The sequence below is a fragment of the Mastigoproctus giganteus genome, chromosome 11, assembly GCF_048544385.1.
Source record: "Mastigoproctus giganteus isolate SK-2022 chromosome 11, ASM4854438v1, whole genome shotgun sequence".
NCBI classification, from domain to species: domain Eukaryota; kingdom Metazoa; phylum Arthropoda; class Arachnida; order Uropygi; family Thelyphonidae; genus Mastigoproctus; species Mastigoproctus giganteus.
In genome coordinates this window covers 8,871,046-8,890,911 of record NC_143585.1, presented here as the reverse complement: position 1 = coordinate 8,890,911, position 19,866 = coordinate 8,871,046, and the positions used below count along the sequence as shown (strand labels likewise).

The 19,866-nt window shown below is 40.5% G+C and overlaps 1 protein-coding gene across 1 annotated transcript in view; it reads left to right on the top strand.

Annotated features, from left to right (window-relative positions):
* Positions 1–19,866, top strand: part of LOC150077689 (alpha-tocopherol transfer protein-like) — a 65,260-nt gene that overhangs the window by 27,161 nt on the left and 18,233 nt on the right. Inside the window, exons 3-4 of the mRNA XM_090385557.1 lie at positions 5,510–5,674; positions 16,981–17,220. Of these exons, the coding sequence (XP_090241683.1) occupies positions 5,510–5,674; positions 16,981–17,220 (405 nt within the window). The remainder of the gene's footprint in view (positions 1–5,509; positions 5,675–16,980; positions 17,221–19,866) is intronic.

The window sequence follows — 19,866 nt, the reverse complement described above, 5'->3', positions numbered from 1 at the left end:
TAGAGGATACTTTGGGCCTAAATGCACCATCAATTCGTTCGATTCTGCAAGATTATTTGCACGTGAAGAAACTTTGTTCTCTCTGGGTGCCGCATCAACTGACTGAAGAGCAGATGACACGACGTGTGACTTGGTGCCGGGAGATGTTAAAAAAGTTTGATAAGGGACAATCTCGGTATGTGAACAACATTGTGACAGGTGACGAGACTTGGCTGTACTATTACGATCTGCCGACCAAGGCTCAAACAAAGTTTGGGTCTTTGATGATGACGACACACCCGTAATTGTCAGAAAATCCCGATCTGTAAAGAAGAAAATGATAGCTGTATTTTTCAAATCGAATGGAATTGTGGAACGTGTCTTTTTGGACACGCAGAAGACAGTCACAGCTAAGTGGTATACTGAACAATGCCTGCCTAAAGTCATTGGATCTATGAAGAACCTGCGGCCAAAGTCAAGAATGGACACCTGGTACCTCCATCACGATAATGCTGCAGCTCACCGCGCCAAAGCCTGCACCGAATATTTGACCACGACAGGACTGAAACTTCTCGAGCACCCTCCCTACAGTCCAGACCTTGCTCCCTGCGACTTTGCACTGTTCCCGCATGTGAAAATGAAGCTAAAAGGGAGGCGGTTTTCCAGTGATGAGGACCTTCTACGGGCTTGGGACAACGAGTGTGCTTTACTCCCTAGTGAAACTTGGCAGAACTGGTTTAAAGATTGGTTTCGGAGGATGGAGAGGTGTATTGAATGTAGAGGAAATTACTTTGAAAAAATTAAATAAACAAAGCTGTATTGCAAAACTTTCCTAGTACCTCTTGTACAAATAGATAACATATATATCCAGATATATAGCTATGAGTGTATACATAGTTCTGAGGCAGACAATACACCAAGGTATGTACACGGTTTCGCATTTTCTTGTGAAACAGTTCATCGGTGTACCTCAGACGTGCCGTTCTTCACCTCATAGTAGATAGCAGGTGGGGATATCAGTATGAGTCGACATCAGGGGCCAAACAAAACCGGAACAAGTTCAGCTAGCGAACGCCTGTAATTGCGATCCGAAGAGGATTTCTGGAGGTCTACTCCGATCATTAGCAGGGCTTGTATGTGTCTTTTTGTCTATTATTACCTATGGTGCTGGTGCTTGGGGCTATAGAGCTACTAGGTGTGGTTAAATAGTTGTTACAGGCCCAGCGTGCTGCCCTCCTGATGATGTCTAGAGCATGTAGGACTATATCTACTGTGACTTTACAGGTTCTGTTGGGAAAACTACCAGTACATTATGAGATTCAATACAGATACAAGAATTATCATCAGAAGAAAGTACGCCCTGTTTCCTTGGAAGATGTGCAGCTTGATTTGAGTGCCTCTTTTGCTTCTGAAAGGAAAAGACTGCGTTCCATCTACATTGAAAATTGGCAAAGAGATTGGAATACCTCAGATCTTGGTCGTGTAACGAGAGGATTTTTACCTTTAGTTAGAGAGTTCAAGAAGAAAGAATTTTTATGGTTTTCTCCATGATTGCACAGCACATTCCTGCTGTCGGTCATGGCAGCATTAATAGTAAACTGTTTAAACAAGGACTGTCTCCTACTGAACTTTGTCTGTGTGGGGCTGAAGAGAACGTGGATCATATCTTATTTGATTGTCACTACTATTTGGACTATAGACAAGAACTTCAACTTACTGCAGGAGGACACTTCACTAGTGAAAATAAACCTTTACTTGTTCCACCTCAGGTTGTATTTAATGCTCTTAATACATTTGCTACACGTGTTTTCAAAAGAAGAGATGAACTTCGATCAGTTAACACAAGATATACTGCTGTTGTTCTTGTGACTCTTTGTACCACAGGGTTGGTGTACAGAAAAATGACTTTAACTACGAGTTCTCACAGTGATTACTTGTATTAGATGGTAACAATGTTATTGTTATATATTAGAACTACTCGATTTCTACTGCCTCTGAAGATTCTACTCTTTGTTCCTTGGTAATGCTACTCCAGTGGATTATCCTTTTGGACTTGTATTGTCTGATGAACTGTTGAAGCCAACTTAGACTTGATACATATATTACTTTATTGTACATATATTTGTTAATAATGAATCTTTCCCTATTAATAGTTTGATAGCGCGAAATTTGATCATGATATTTGGACTCGTTCCTCAACGAAGAAAAGAATGTCTTGAAGAGCTTTCTCTGTTTGCTTATTCTGATACCAGGATGGGACTTTTGGTAAGATGCCAGCCACCCGTTTATACACAAAACACTACACACACACACACGACCGGTTATGGCGCAAGCCTCATCACAAGAAGTATAAAAGCGGCTAATGGGGGAAACCCGGGGTCCCCAGCAACTACACTTAAATACTTAAATTGTAAGAAGTACTTGGCCGGGTAGAAATCAGTCACTGATATTCACTTCAGCCTGTTCCGATGTAGCTGAAGAAGAGGAGTGGCTCTTAGGAAAGGAACTGGAGCATGCCACTGATATACAGTATATCCTAGAAATCAGGGGAGTTGATCTTGCCAGCCAGCATTTTGTGGTCACAATTCTCCTCATGCGGATTATTTGAGGCAACCTTTGGATTTGAAGTTGGTCGGCCATGCTGGTGGTTCTCTGTTGGGGGGAAGGCGATGTTTGTGGGTCGCCCACTCCAGTATCCAGTATTCGCTGGCGAGGATGGGCTTCATGAGAGAAGGTACCGCGGAGGCCCATATTTCATAGGCATAGAGAAAAGTCGGATACACAACGGTTTGCAGATATCTGATTGTAATCTGTGTTATGTAGAAGATGTTGACGGGAAATCCAGCGTATTCGGCTGATCTTGTGTAGAACACATTCGATGTGACAGTTGAAACTAACGTTTGGGTCGAAGGTTACATCGAGATCTTTGTGTTTAGTTACACTTCGAATAATTGCGCCCTCCAGTGAGCGTTGTATGAGTGTGGGACACTTCTTCAGAGAGAAGACCATAATTACGGATTTTTGAGGGTTGAGTTTGAGACCGAAACGGGTTGAGATATTTAGAGAGAGCTATGATCGTATTACAGATTTCCGATAGGATCACTCCTCTGTCGGCTGATGGCGGTATTTCCATTAGGAACTTTATATCGTCAACGTAGGTAATAACATCATCTCTGTTACACACAACCGGAATAAGGTGGGCGGTAAAAACTAGAGCCGATAAAACGCAACCTTGCGACACAACTGCGTTTATGGATCGGGTGGTCTTGGCGCATTATAGCCCAAGTTGCTTATGCGCCAATAAAACCCAAATCAAATCAAATCAAACAAACATGGATCGGGTATAGGAGAGGTTGCGATGAGTGAGGTACACTGTTCTATTCCAGAGGAGTGAGTGCAAAAAAGCGAAAACGTCACCTTTGATCCGAAAGAAATTAGTTACGAGATTCAGAAGGGCTGTGATGTTGAGGCTATCGAAAGCAACTTGGATAGCGGCATAAACAACCGCCATTTCTGCTCTGGACTCAAATGCATTTAGAATTGCCGTTTGGATAAATAATAAAACAAAAGGAAATAGACAACCTATGCACTTCACTGCCCCCGTAGGTAACTATCCAGTTGACCTTGAATTTCCCCAAACTGTCAACTTCTACCACCCAGGAAGGTAACTTATTCCAGTAATTTATAACTCTCTGGCTAAAATAAAACTTCCTGCAATCCAGTCTAAACTGCTTCCCCAGTAACTTGAATTTATGGCCCCTAGTTCTTGAATCGTTTATAACCGTGAAAATTTCGTCCCCATTCATTTTACTTTGGCCTCTCAGAGCCCTAAACACCTCAATCAAGTCTTTTCTAAATAGTGGGTTTACGAAGTCCTTATTTCTACTCGCAGTTGTTCGATAAATCATCGATAGGACACCATGAGCCTTCCTAGCAACCTGTCTACAATGCTCAGAGAACTTCATGTCTGACCGTATCGTAACTCCCAAGTTCCTTTCTTCCACTACTGACTTTAATTCAACTACACAGCGTATAAGTTATTTTGGGGTTGCTGTTCCCCAGGTGTAAGACCTTGCATTTTGCTAAATTACAGCATAGCTGCGACTTTTCTGACTATTCCTGAAGTCTATCTATGTCAATCTGAAGAAGCTCTGCTTGACGGTGAATATTAACTACTCTACCGATCTTTGCATCATCTGCAAATTTAGTCGTCAGGCCTTCACCGATGTCATTTAACAAAATCGAAAACAACAGTGGTCCCACTACTGATCCTTGGAGAACCCCACTTCTTACATCAACCCAATCTGAGGAATAACCATTTATCACAACCACCTGCCTTCTTCCCTAAAGCCATCGTGCTATCCATCTAAGGAATCATCACCTGTGATTCTAGCCAATTCCAGCTTATAAAATAACCGCTCATATGGGGCCGAGTCAAATGTTTGCTGAAATATAAATAAACAATGTAGAAATTATTCCCCAAATTCATCAGGTTGACCCTGTCAAAATAGCTAACCAGATTTGTTAAGTGTCATACATATCACTGCCTATAACTCAGAACTCTCATACATCACTTCGTGTCTACCAAATATATATGCAAACATTGGCATTCAATATTTCTCCACGCCTAAAATAATGGATAACCTGAGCATAAAGAAGATTTTTAATCTATAATTCCTGAAATTTTATGTAGATGAAGTGAGCTTTAACGTGGAACCAACTAAGGCTATGAGGTATATTTTTTAAATTTTATTTCAGTATATTGTATCTCTAATTGAGTGCATACTTCGATCGGCTTACTATTTGCTGCATGAAAAATCTAATTTCCCGAGAGGAAAAAATCCATGCAACCGTCATCCAAGCTTGATTAACTCACCGAAGTTGTGAAAAAAGCACATAAAAGCTCCTTTCATCATTGGCGAGAACCGAATTCAGGCCTTTTCCATCAGTCATGAGAAGCCCGTGTGTGCGTAATCACAGTACTCCAGAAAAGTCTTAATATAAGTGTAATATATCATGTACTGATTGTCACAGAAAAATACAAGAGAGAAAAGAGATACTTTTAACACAAAGTGCAAGAAAATCTCGGTTATTGATTATACAACTCATTTCCGACTGTTATTCTATTTTAATTGGGTCGGCCTGTGATAGGATTCCGCATAGAATCTTGAAGCGCCTCATATTGTGAAGTAATTCAATTTATCTTGGAATTTTAGTTTACTAATATTAAATCCTAACCTTTGCATGCATTAAAATTCAATGTAATTGCTTAACGCTTTCGGAAATTTATTATTATTTTTGTCTGGCTTTTGGATAATCAAATGAACCGTTTCATCATTCTACATAACTTCCCTTTCCTTCTGTTTCCTGCAGTTCACCTCGCAATTCACGAGTAGTTTACCAGAATAGCAGGAAACATTTATTTCCTTATTAGTGAAATCATTTTAATATTAAAATGTTTATGGAAAAAAGGAACTGTTTACAACTGCATTGCCCGTGATAATAAACTTTAAACTTGTGGTTTCCACAGACGTTCCAAAGAAAATCGGTTCGGCAGGTGGTACTCATATTGCGTGTAGGCCTCATGACGAACACGTTCTCACCGAAGCAGATCTTAAGAAAGCGGCAGAGGAACTGAATGAGATCCCGGACATAAGAGAATTACGCATACAGCAGCTCCAACAGTTGCTATCAGGTAATTTTTTCTTTATTTTATGATTACGTATGATATATGTACGGGCTGCCAAGGCAGGTCATGGAGTCTTGTCAATGATATATAGGAATATTTGGTAGCAGGGACAGGAAGGTGGTTATTCCGTTATACAAGTCAATGGTTAGGCCACACCTATAGTATTGTGTACAGGTCTGGAGGCCTCATTTTAGGAAGGATGTAGAGTTGCTCGAACGAGTACAAAGAAGGGCAACAAGATTGGTGAGGGGAACGAAGGAATGGTCTTACCAAGAAAGACTTAAGGTCTGCAAATTGCAGCGCCTGGAGAGTAGGCACCTGCGAGGTGATCTGATCGAGGTGTATAAGGCCTTGAATGGGTTGAGCAAGCTGAATGCTGATGAGATTCTTCCTCTTGCTCACGCTAAGAACCTGAGCGGTCACATTTTCAAATTGAGGAAAAATAATTGTAGAATAGATGTGCGGAAATTTGCCTTTAGCCAGCAGATGGCTGATTGGTGGAGCAGGCTTCCATCTTTTGTTGTGGAAGCTAATAGCCTACAATAAATTTAAGGCTGAGCTGGACAAGCATTTGGAACGAATGGAGGGGTGAAATGAGAGGTGTTTTTTTTTTTTTTTTTGGCGGATGCTGCTTAAGCTTGCTTTCTGGCATCGTGTGCCTCTACTAATGCTATATATATATACAGAGTGTCTCAAAAATATAGGTACAAACGTTTAGGGGAGAAAGGTAACATCTAAAGGAATGTGAATCGCATAGGAACCCATAACCGGAAACGTCACCGTAAGTCGGTACACGGCGCTGTTCATCAGTTCGCGAGAGGGAAATTTTCTGGTTTACTCATTCAAGCAGTAGTCGTCGCAAGAAGAGCATGCATCGATATACGAACTGTGAGCTGGCAGACATGCACCTAGTGTATGGATTAGCAGAGGGCAATGGACAAGCCGCTCAACGAATTTATGGAGAACGCTTCCCAGACAGACATGTACCGGACCACCGTTTGTTTGCGCGTGTGCATCAAACTTTGTGCGATTATGGGTCATTTAGAGGTAACAGGAATAGTGCGGGCAGACCACGTTCGACGCGAACTCCCGCCATGGAAAAAAGTGTGTTGAATGCCGTCCAGAATAATCCTACTACCAGCACACGTGCCGTTGCCTCTGGCTTAGGTGTGTCTCGTTGCAGTTTACAGCGTGTCTGGCACGACGATTCCTTACACCCCTTTCATCTCCAAAGAGTTCAGTTACTGCTCCCCCAAGATCATCTTGCACGTGTGGTTTTGCGCAGTGGTTTCTCCAAGAAAGTGTTCAAGACTTGAATTTTCCAGCCTATGTTTTGGTCACGGATGAGGCTTATTTCACTCGGGAAGCTTATTCAATCAGCAAAATGCTCATGCGTGGGCTCATGACACGGCGTGCGCCCCCATGCGGCACAACATCGCTTCGCAATAAATGTGTGGGCAGGTATGGTCTGTGACTGATTAGTTGGCCCATACCTGTTACCATTCCGCATGAACTCCGCTAAATATCGGATCTTTCTTGAACAAGTTCTACCAGGGTTATTTGACGATGTTCCAGCAAATGTGAGACGCAACATTTGGTTTCAACATGACGAGGCACCTTTTCGTGACCATTTGAACAGGCGTTTTGGGCGTCGATGGATTGGCCGTGGTTGCATCGCGTCTCATGGTAGAACCTTCGAGCATCTGTTGTAACATCATGAAATGCATCCATCTCGTACTCCATTGTTAATATTATGTCAAATAAATGTTTGCCACTAATTACTGTCTTGTGTCATTTCTGCTTCTTGTGCCTCTGCTACTACTTTCCCGGTTATGGGTTCCTATGCGATTTACATTCCTTTAGATGTTGCCTACCTCTCCCAAACGTTTGTACCAATATTTTTGAGACACCCTATATATGATCAGATTAATTATCAGGATCAGATTAATGCCATCAAATTATTTATTAAACATTACATCAGGCTGTAATCTTATTACTACTTAAGAGTGTATACGTACAATATAATTCTTATACTTATTTACAAGTATTTCTCATAATAACCTTAAAATCTGTATTTAGCTGCTATTATTATAACGAGTATCTAAACATATTACCATGCAAACAGCATTATTGAGATAGCATCATCAACTTAAGTTTATTCAACAGCTACATCTTTAATGGTAGCAATATATGTATATACTGTATAAACAACATACAGGTATAGCAGTGGGGGCGTGCAGCTCATGCATAATTGCTAACCTTTATTTGCATTATTTTTAAAGAAACGTAAATAAAAACGTATTACTTTATCGCTGCATTGATGATCTAATAGTCATAAATGAACCCCACTTTCTTAAAGACATAATTGAGCACTATCCATCAGGTGGATAGTGCTCAATTAGAGCTAGAATGTACCAGTACAGCTACTTATCTAGATATAGATATTTACAAAGAAGATAATAAATTATACACTAAAGTTACGACAAACGCCAAGATTTTACTTTTAAACCATTAGTGTACCACACAGGCATTCTAATATTTCAAAGAGAATTCACAGTAATATCATTGTTTCACAAAGCTTTAGATTAATAAAAATAGGTAATGACCCAAATAATATTATAGAATCGCTTACAGTCTTGAGATCTAAGTTGATTAATAATGGTTTTCAATCTAAGTTTATCCCAAAACATCTTAACAAAGCTATTATTATTGCTGTTAATAATGGTACATTAATATAAATCCAAATTACGTTATAGCCAAAGTATGTATTAAATAAGTATTTAATTTTTACTGGCTCTTAGTGTTCACCATATTTCGCTTCTTTTTGTTCGCAAAGATTTCTGTTACAGTTCTGTTTGTGCTCTTTAACATCACATTATTCATTTTGAGGAATTGTACATATGTATATAATAGGCGCTTCCTTTAGGGCATGTTAAGTATAGCTTACGCTCATTGAAAGAGTTATAACTATATTTGTTCTTAAGGCAGTAATTAATCTCAGCTTATAGACCTTTCAAATTAAAGGCATTTCATTTCAATTTTAATTTTGCTTTTTCATTTTTATTTGTACATTGTAATTGGTATTTTGACTTGTCATTCTAAATTTGAGAACCAACTACTTTATTTATTTTCACAGGGTTTTATCTTAATAAAGAATTATGTTTTGATATTTTTCTATAATTTTCAATTGTTTAGTTTGTCTTGAAGTTACACGAAATGTGGGGGCGCTGCTTTCTTTGTTTTATTAATTAAATATTTATTTATTTAATTTATTTAGTTTTCTTGCAGTTACCTGAACTTAGGGGGCGCTACTATCGCTACTAATGAAGAATCGGAAAGCCCCGGGGGAAGATGAAGTTACTGTAGAGTTGTTAAAATTGGGAGGAAGAGACATAACACAAAAACTGGCAGGGCTCTTCACAAAGTGCATTAGAAAAGGTGTGATGCCTAAGCAGTGGAATAATGCAATCATAGTTTTGCTGCATAAGAAAGGAGATAAATCAGAAATTGGAAATTATAGACCAATTTGCTTGTTATCCCATATCTACAAGTTGTTCACAAGGGTCATTACTAACAGATTAGAAAGAATACTTGATGAGAATCAACCGAAAGAGCAAGCTGGCTTTAGGACAGGATTCTCAACTATGGATCACCTTCACGTAATATCACAGCTAATGGAGAAGGCAAATGAATATAAAACACCATTATGCCTGGCATTTGTGGATTATGAAAAAGCATTTGACTCCATACAGCATAAGGCAATGTTTCGGGCACAGGAAAGACAAGGCATAGATACCCCACGTATTATGATTTTGAAGAAAATATATGAGCGTGCTACATCCTTTATTAGACTAGACAAAGACAGTAGCAAATTTGAAATCGAGAAAGGAGTTCGACAAGGAGACACAATATCTCCGAAGCTGTTTACTGCTGCCCTTGAAGAAGCTTTCAGAAGATTAGACTGGTCGCAGAAAGGAGTCAATGTGAACGGAGAGTACCTAAACCATTTACGATTTGCAGATGACATTGTGGTCATAAGCCACGATCCCAAAGAATTAGAGGAAAATCTTAATCAGTTATGCACAGTTAGTAAGGATTTTGGACTAAAGATGAATATGGCTAAAACAAAAGTAGTGATGAACAAGTATGCCACGGAAAGGGAAATAATGATTGAAGGAGCAGTAATTGAAAAGGTGGAGTCATATACTTATCTTTGACAAGTTATTAGCTGTAATAATGATAAATGGCTGGAAGTCAAGAGAAGAATAAATTTTGGATGGATAGCATTCAGGAAATATAGTCACATACTGAAGAGCAATATCCCAGTTTGTCTGAAACGTAAAATAATGAATCAATGTATACTCCCCACCATGACTTATGGAAGTGAAACTTGGGCACTCACCAAAAGAATGGAAGAGAAGCTGAGAACTACACAGCGAAGAATGGAAGAGAAGCTGAGAACTACACAGCGAAGAATGGAACGAATCATATTGGGAACCAGACTGTTAGATAAGAAGAGAAACACATGGATTAGGCAGCAAACTCAAGTAAAGGACATTCTTATCAAAACTAAAGAACTAAAATGGTCTTGGGCAGGACACATAGCTCGAAGACATGATGACAGATGGACTGGTAACGGAAAATAACGGAATGGTATCCAAGAGGAGCTAGAAGAAAACCTGGAAGACAAAGGCGGAGATGGATAGATGAAATTCATGAGTTTTCGAGTAGTAAATGGATGGCCAGTGCTCAAAACAGAAGGAACTGGAAAGTTGCTGGAGAGGCCTTCATCCTGCAGTGGATTGAAAATGGCTGATGATGATGATGATGATGATGACTATCGCTCTTTGTTTTATAATAGGTAACTTCTAAAATTCATTCATTTAGACCTTGTTTATACCGGGAGAATGTGTTAAGCTTCAAATCCTATTTATTCCTTTTGTTTTAATTGGTTCCTTTTAATTGACTATTTCGGGTATGTTGGTTTACAATTTTATTATTATTATACCTGTACAGAAATTATCTAGGAGGGTGGCTCATAAAACACTTATTCGAGAATAACAGAGAATAAATATCACAAAATACATAAAATAAAGAGGAAAAATTACATAGATACCTATTTTTGTAAACAAGCTCCATCGGGGGGAGGTTGTCGCTACTGCTACAACTCCACAAGGGGCCATGACTACAAACTGGGAAAGCACCATAAACAATATTCTTGACGTGGTCTTTCAACTACAGAACCGCAGACTGATGATCAGAAGAAAATGTGCCAAGATAATGCGACCTACAATAACTAACCAATGGAAATGCCTTTTACCTGGGAGGAGCTAACTGCAGCAGCATCAACTATCAGAGGAAATAAAAACCCAGGGCCAGACCTGCTAGAACCAGAAATTGCTCTAGCAGGTCTGGAAACCTTTCCAAGGTTTCGAAAGGCAACCTTTCCAACATCTTGGAAGGTTGCCAATGTTAAACTTATTCTACAAAATCCTTCCAAGTCGCCTATCTTCTCAGACTCTTACAGGCCTATAGCCTTGCTGTCCGTGGTCAGCAAGCTCTTCGAGCGCCTATTACATGATCGTCTCCAACATCACTACAATACTGCAGGACGAACAACGCTCAACCAGTTCGGCTTTCGACAGGATCATTCTGCCATAGATGGCCACCAACACCTCCTGGCGAAAGTGGAGAACTGCAACAGAAAATACTTCTTGGTGTTCTCTGTGGACTTCGCTGGGGCGTTCGACACACTTTGGTGGCCGAGCGTCCTGGCCAGACTTAGAGCGGCAAATCTTCCCAGAAACCTCTATCAGACCTTACAGAACTACCTATCCAACAGATTCAAGTAGTGAATGCACCCTATAAAACCCTCTCAAGAAGCATCCACCGGGGCTGCCCGCAGGGTTTGGTCCTGGGACCATTCCTATGGAACGTCGTCGTCTTGGACAGCTTCCTCGTCTCGGACCTTGGAGAAGTGGATGCTCAAGCATTTGCCGATGACCTCATTCTCTCCGTCTCGGCGAACTCAAGGGCAAAACTGGAAGAATCTGCAAACCTGGCCTTGGAGCTACTGCAGGACTGGGCAAAAACAGAATCACCTGAGAATATCACCAGAAAAAAACAACTCAGCCTTCCTGAAAGGGAACGTGGACCTACGATGGCCTCCTCAATTAAGATAAACCAGACGACAATAAAATTCTCCAAAGAACTCAAGTATCTAGGGGTCATCCTAGACCACAACCTATCCTTCAAAAACCACCTACAAAACATCCGAACCAAGATTAGGAAATATGCTGCCCTCGTTGCTAGGGTGGCTCGAAGGGACTGCGGCCTTGGCCGGCATACGCTACATATCTTCTACAAAGCCATATTCATACCTATCATCACATATGCCTCTGGCGTATGGTATCACAAGGCTACTACCGCAGTCAACCGACGTATCATCGACTCAACCCAAAAGATCGATTCTACTATTTACTTACGTGCCTGCAGCACGATGAGCACCCACGCTTTACAGGTCCTGACCGGAGTTCTCCCCCTTGATCTGGAGATTGTGGTCAAAGGATTACTTTACCATCTGGCAAAGGGCACCTCAAGGACTTGTCTCGGACATACAACTGACCCTGCAAATAACCGCACCGCTGAAAAGAAGAGGCTCTACGCTCACCTGCTGCAGGTGTGGCAAGAGAAATGGACAAACTCCCATACAGGGGAAATAACCAGAAAGTTTATACCCTAAGTTCCCAACGTGGTTCTCACCTGGACTCCATGCGGCATACCTTCTCACCGGACATGGTGCCATCAATGCCAAACTTTTCCTTTTGGGAATTGAAGAGGACCCTACCTGTGTTTGCGGCGGTCTGCAGAGCTGGCAACATCTAATGTATGATTGCCAGCTTTATGATGTCCTCCACCACATCCTAATAACAAAGATCCTATATTATCCTAGAGGACGGGAGCACAACATACTGGATACAAAACAAGAGTACCTGGCTTTCTCCTGCTACGCCCAAGAGCTCTTCGCAAGAAGACGAGTGCTCGCTGCAATGGAGCACAACTGAACCCTACACATGACAACCAGGAATAACAACTGAACCTACTTAATAAATGACAAGACCTGACTTGAATAAACTGGACGGGACCTGGTCCCATGAGTGATATCCCAAATGGGAACACCAATACCACTGAAGACCAACCGCAGCTTGCTGCTGGCCATCTTGGCTGTCAAACCATGCTCCTTTGCATGGTCCTATCTTTTCTCCTCTCCCCCGGCAGGGGGAGGGTATAAGGTATAAGGTATAAGGTATGTTAGTGTCTAACGGCTCCTGGGATTTCTCCCATCTCCGCGGGTGTACATTGTATCGGGGCCAGAGATTTGAAGTGTGTGGGGGTCATGTGCTGTATATTGTGTTGTGCCCTTTGTTCCTCCGGTCTATTAGCCGCCGAGCCCCTAGTGGGACCCGACGTTACCACACCATGCCACGGGGAGGCTGACCGGGTGTACCACTGTAGCTAGAGTACTCTGGCGGGTCCTGCCACCTACTTTCCTGGGATTTCAGTGGCTAGGACCAGATTTGAGAATGAGATGATCGCTGTTTCTTGAGCAACGGTTGTAATTTTAACAGAGCGTACGGTTGTTCGCTGATAACTTGTTCTAGGGCCAAATAGGTCGGGCAGTAATTTTGATGTTTTTAGATTTAGACCTGTGGGGAATGCGTGTGTGTGTATATATAAATATATGTATATATACACACACACGCACACACACATATATATATATATAAACTAAAAAAAAAAAAAAAAAAAAAAAAAACGTGCAAGAGAAAAGTAAGGGAGGAAGGCAGAAGACTGGAGGGTAGGAAACAGAAGAAAGGGGCCAATAGGGAAGATGGCCCCTGATGACAGTCTGGCATGCCCAGTGCCTCACCAGAGAGAGGAGTGGGGTGGCGGGTGGACGAAAACCACCACCCCACAAAAAAAAAAAAAATCATTCTGTAAGAGAAAATTGGGGGGGGGGGGGTTAGTAAAAGAACGGATGGCAGGAAACAGAAGAAAGAAGCCGAAAAAAAAAAAAAAATGAGAGAGAGATATACTCCGCAAGTTCAGGGTAGGTACAGCTAGCACGGCCAGTCAGTTGGAGCCGACAACTTGCTGGAAATCCAGCAGTGTGAGTGCTGCTATGGTGGATGGGTCATGTTCAGTAAGGTCTAGTTCAGGTGTCGTCATTGGGACTCCATTTGGTGAGTCTGTGTCGCATCCAGACTGAAGGCTGGTCCAGTAGTCCATCAGAACGAACAGTGGGGGTGGTCAAAACCGGGAGTCCAAGATTGATGGTCAAGTCCAGGGATCGATGCTAGGCCTCTTCTTGATGAGATGTGTCACATCTGGTCGAGATAAGTTTGTCCAGAAATCAATGATGAGGAATTTGTCAAGGTATGTGCGGACCCTGTCTTTTATTGCACTGCTGGTCAAGTCTCGTGCAAGTTGGTCCAAGGCGTTAGCATCCATGGCTCATTGATGCGTAGCAACAATTGGCAGTCATGGTTGTTATGACCTATTGATTCGGATACTAAGGTGGTGGTAGCGCTTTCTGCCTGGTAAATAAGTCCATTGCAAATTGAGTCAGAGCTCGGTAAGTTTCTTCATTCTGTAGGGTGAGGTGTTCTTGATTTTGGTAGTTGAAGCGTAGTTTTGTTATTAGGATCCTCCTGAAATCCTCGTAGATTTCACAGCTGTGGGCAAGGTGCTCCCACGTCTGATCCTCTCCACAGTGGCAGCGGGGTGAGTCTGAAATTCTGAAGTCATGTAGTTTTTTCTGGAAGGAGCCATGTCCAGTGAGGAGGTAGGTAGCATAGAGTCCTGGTGAAAACCAGACAGGTGTGAGGGGGTAGGAGGCCCTGACATCAGGGAGGAATCTTTTGGTGACAGCGCCTTTAGTTGATGTCTGCCATCTTTCTTGCCAGGTGTCTGTTAGATGTTCATTAAGTCTCTTCTTTTCAGCGTTTCTATTATTTGCTGGGTCAGTGGTGAAACCTGCACGCAGGGGAAGGGGACGGTATTTGCCGTCCCCTCACCTCCTTGCCACTCCTCTCTTCGCCTGGTGGGGCATGGGCTGCCCCACTGATTATCTGGGGTCGCCTTCTCTATCGTCCCCATATTTCTGTCTTTTCCCCCCAGCCTTCCGTCTCCCCCCACTCTACCTAATACGCAAGTGTATACCCCACATAACTTAAAATTTAATAATGACTAAATTTAATTGCGTTCACACTAAACTCATTTGGCCTTTATACTCAATTTTCTTAACTCCCACTGAGCGAAAATTTTATTTTATTTTATTATATATATATACTTATATTTGAATAATGTTTGAAATAATTGAAAACTGAATCTTACATTAAAAAAGGGGTAAAGCATATATCAGAGGCAGCAAAGAGCATTTTCCTCTACATGACGCTTGAGATATAAACTTAAGTGAGAATAATGATTAAAATAAATAAAAATGCCAACAGCATGGTAAGTCAGAAGAGCGAAAATTGAGAAATTATACGTAACGATCAAACCAACAGGGAGGGAAGAGAATAAAATTATTCCAGCAGAAACTCTCGAAGATAATGTAGAAAGTCTAAATACAATCAATTAAATTTTTAATAGCCAATTAAATGAAATTTAACGGCGCCCCCTCTGACGGGCACCAGGTCCAAATTTATGTGAAATATCACGAGCAGAGATGTGAACAACTACAATAAAATAAAACAAAAAAAGACTGACCATTATGCCCCATCTCAACAGAGGACCACAAGGCCAATGATGGTCAGGGAATCGCTGCAGTTCGATCGCTAGACAAATCGCAGCAAAGGCGAATCGATCGAAAGATCAGTCCGCCATCCGATTCCCCAGATCGAACCGCCAATGCAGAGGACTTGAATAGGGGTGGTCCTGATGCAGCGAAAATTAAAAATAGGACAGATACGAGCACTCAAATGCAAAGCCACACCACTGACAAAAGTAATCTTAACCAGATTATATAGACGAAAAATGAACTATGGATTGCAGCACAGGCGCAGCGTTAGCAAATCAGCCCACTACTGTTATGTGATATACTTATATTTGAATAATGTTTGAAATAATTTAAAACTAAATCTTACATTAAAAAAGGGGTAAAGCATACATCAGAGGCAGCAAAAAGCATTTTCCTCTACAGGACTCTACATTTTCCTCTACATGATGCAAAAAGCATTTTTCCTCTACAAAAATAAAAAAAATATATATATATTTTAGGTCCTAGCCACTGAAATCTCAGGAAATTAGGTGGCAGGACCTGCCAGAGTAAATATTTCAATACTAGTGCACCTGGTCTGCCTCCACGAGGCATAGTGTGGACAACGTTGGGCCCCAGCAGGGGTCTAGCGGCTAAATGGCCAGAAGAACAACGATACACAACACTACACTTACAAAATCCATACACTTTTAAATCTCTGGCCTTTACAGTGAACTGTCACACCCACAATGAAAGAAACGCGGAGATGGGGGAAACCCCTGGTGCCATTAGACGCGAACACACTATACACTATACCTGTTTTTGTAGTCTGCTGGACCTTATCAGTTAAATATTGATTCAAAGCATATAAAAACTCGAAGTGTATAAGGAAATCGCTGAGCCAAAAAGATGGTTCAATTAGATACTGAATAAACAGTGAATGTATACTTCCTTCATTTGTTGTTCACACTTTTTTTCTTTAGAATTTCTCTGACGCACGTATATTCTTCAGAGAAACTGAATCAACAGAGATTTAATCGTGTACATGTTTATAAACGTTAGCATTTTTAATGTATTGAAAATTTGTAAAGAAATTCAGTCAAATCAAATTATTAAGTTTAATTCAATATTTAACTTTTATTTTCTCATTTTCTCAATTACTTTTCAGAATTATATTTGGACCTAAACTTTCTGGTAGACTCTTGGGAGCTTTGCAGACCAAAGGGGTATATTGTCGTTAATACGCTTTCTGGAACGAACGATTACATGCATGCGTTCGTTTCAGAAAGATGTATGTCGGCTTACCGTTGAACGTTGTACTTGAACATTCTACCTTCTCAGTCGCTTTAATTTTCTGTTTTTCATAGCTACCTTCGGGTTGTCGGATCTCCTTACTCCTCTATTATTCTTGATTCAATAATTTTGTATTATGCCTGCCTCATTGTTAGATGAATTGATAATTCCATTTCTGTTTGCTTTTCCATCTGCAAAGCCATTTGGCAATGCCACATTTTATTAGACTGAAAAAACCTTCCTTTTTTTTCCCTTTCAGATACAGATGATCTTCTTTCAGAAACAGATCCAAAGTTCCTTCTAAGGTTCCTTCGTACTAAGAAGTTCGATGTAGAACGTGCCTTCAACGGCATCAAAAACTACTACAAACAACGGGTTCAACATCCCGAGCTCTGCATATTTCGCGATGTTGGAGATATTCCTCAGTTGGTATACGATTATTTCACAATTCTGCCAAGTCGAGGTCCAGAGGGAGAAACCATATTCATTACAAACTGGAGTATGTATATATAGAATCCTCAGTAACCCTTGTCTAATTGAATTATATAGTAAACTTTATAAATGCAGCAGCCTCGAAAATTGAGAGGAGTAGATTTTAAAATTTTACAGATTATAAAGAGATATACTTAGAGTAGTTTGAGTAGTTTTAGCGGATAAAATCTCAATACATATTAAGGACGCACAACTAAACTTATTTATATCTGTAAGCAGTATAATGATTATCTTGTCTCTCTATCTGTTTCTGCTACCAGCAGGATTTAAACTTCACGATAATACAATCGTCTTAATTCTCAGAGAAAATTAAAATTGCCTTTGTAAGGAGTTGCCATGGCATTGCATAACTTTCAACAGATTCTTTTTGTCATTTTACAAATTTGAAAACTGATTTCGTAGACCGCATAACGCTTCATTTGAACAACTACAATTGTTTTTTTTGCGTGTTGTCACTAGAGGTCACCTGCTACCTAAAGAGGGATCAATTACATCTGAAACCAGCCGTCATAGCAGTCTCTTTCGGGAGTAATTGGTTTAATTGTTTTTTTAAACAAGTGGCCAGTTAACCTGTTGGAAAGACCATCTGTTTGAGAGTAGTGCATTATCAGGACAACTCGCCGCAGGCAAGTTCCTTGTGCTGTGAGAATGAAGACCACTGCATTATCTCTGCAGTTTAAATTCTGCTGGTCGCAAAAACAGATTAAAACAGGAGATGAGTTTGAAAGCATCTTATAAAGCCGGAAATGGCTTTTTTTTCAGGGATGCGCTGATAAAAGGACATATAATGATAATTGACAAAGGAAGTATAATGGAAAATGACAATTCTTAAAGACAAATGCGATCATTAGCTCTTTTATCAATTATTTTTTAGTACATAACATTCAGAAAATTATTTTTTTTATTTGAAAAGAAATATAAAAACGAATGTTAAATAATAGAACAAATTTCAGGAGATGGCTTTCACTATCCGCCTCACGTACAAATGCTCTGCGTGTCAGGGATTTTGGAAAAGTGGCAACTGTAGGGAACATTCGTTCGCTCAATTAAAATAAGAAAGAAAGGCTAAAAATTGGAATAGTTAAATACATAGTACTGCAGAATAGAAGTTCTGCATTTAATATCAATTCTTATAATAGAAGAACTCTTTATTGCATACAAAAGTTCAGTGTTGGCATTCGAGGTCAGCGGACGCGCTTAGTCAGGGCTCCTCAGTTAAGTGGTTTACTTTTGGACAGTGCTTTTGAATATTTGGTTTATTTAGATATTGTTGGATTATTTTGTTATAGGTTTTCCTGTAACAGTTTGATTTTAATAATATTATAGATATAATTTTTTAAAGTTAACTTTTTCATTGATATTCATTTAATTTTATAATGGTAGTTACAAGATCTGCCTTAAACACGTCACAGGGTATCGTGACTCACACGGAAGTGGCCGATGGCGATTTACAGGTGAGTCATGATTTAATTCGTTGTGGAACCTGTGGAATGTTTTCCAAGGTCGACCTGGTGACTAATCCTACCTCACATGGGGATTCTTTTCTTTGTGATCGATGTAAGGAGTGCACCGATCTTAAATAACAATTTGTTGTACAGATGGAACAATTTGAGTCCCTGAAAAAACGGGTGCTTGCCCTCGAGAATAATGCATCTGGAAGCTCGTCAGGGACTCAAGACTCCAGCAATCTACCAAGTGATGCACACCCGATTCGAGCCTCAAAACAGAAAAACCAAGTGCAAACTACTCTGGTTAAAAAGGACTTTGCTTTATTGCTTTATTAGGAAACTCCATTGTCAGGGAAACAGGGAATATTTTTTGTAATAGGATAGGTGGAGTAGAACCAGGGTATATCTGCTGGGAGCAACTATTGATGATGTCACCAACAGATTGTCAGATTTTAAGGGAGGTAAAGAGAATATTATTATTCATGTGGGGACTAATGATATTCAACGTACACGATCTGACGATTTATTGGAAAAATACAGGACCATGCTAAGGAAATGACGCGAGCTAGGCCATAATGTCTATGTGTCTGCAATTCTGCCCAGACACGATAGGAGGGATTATATGTTAAGAGCCTTGTGGATTAACTCAAGACTTGAAGGAATCTGCAAGGCTTTAGGGGGGAAATTTCTATCAGCATGGCCCACACTTCTAGGTAGAAGGAATTTGTTTTGTAGAGACGGGATACACTTAAACAAAGGTGGTGCAAACGTTTTTGCCAGTATTATTGAGGATACCTTAAAGGTTCAGGGAAACTGCTAGCTAGGGGGGATGTGGGTAACACTGACACGCGTTTATCTGATACTATTGGTCAAAGTAACTCTTGCACATACCTGAAGAGTTCTTATCTGTTACCCCAACTGGACATATTATCTAGATGTTCTGGGGGCAGAAACGTTTCACGTGAGTGGGTAGCTAATATCAGGGAAGAGAGCCTAAAAAACTTCAAGGGTTGTGTTAGTGTTGTTAAATATACAAGAACAGTAAATCTTAATTGTTTATACAGTAACGTTAGAAGTGTCGTCAATAAAATGAGCGAATTCGAACTGCTGGTTAAAACAAGTAACGCGGACATAATAGGGCTTACAGAGACGTGTTGCCACCCGGAATTTGGGGATGATGAGTTTAAGTACGGCTTGTATAATGT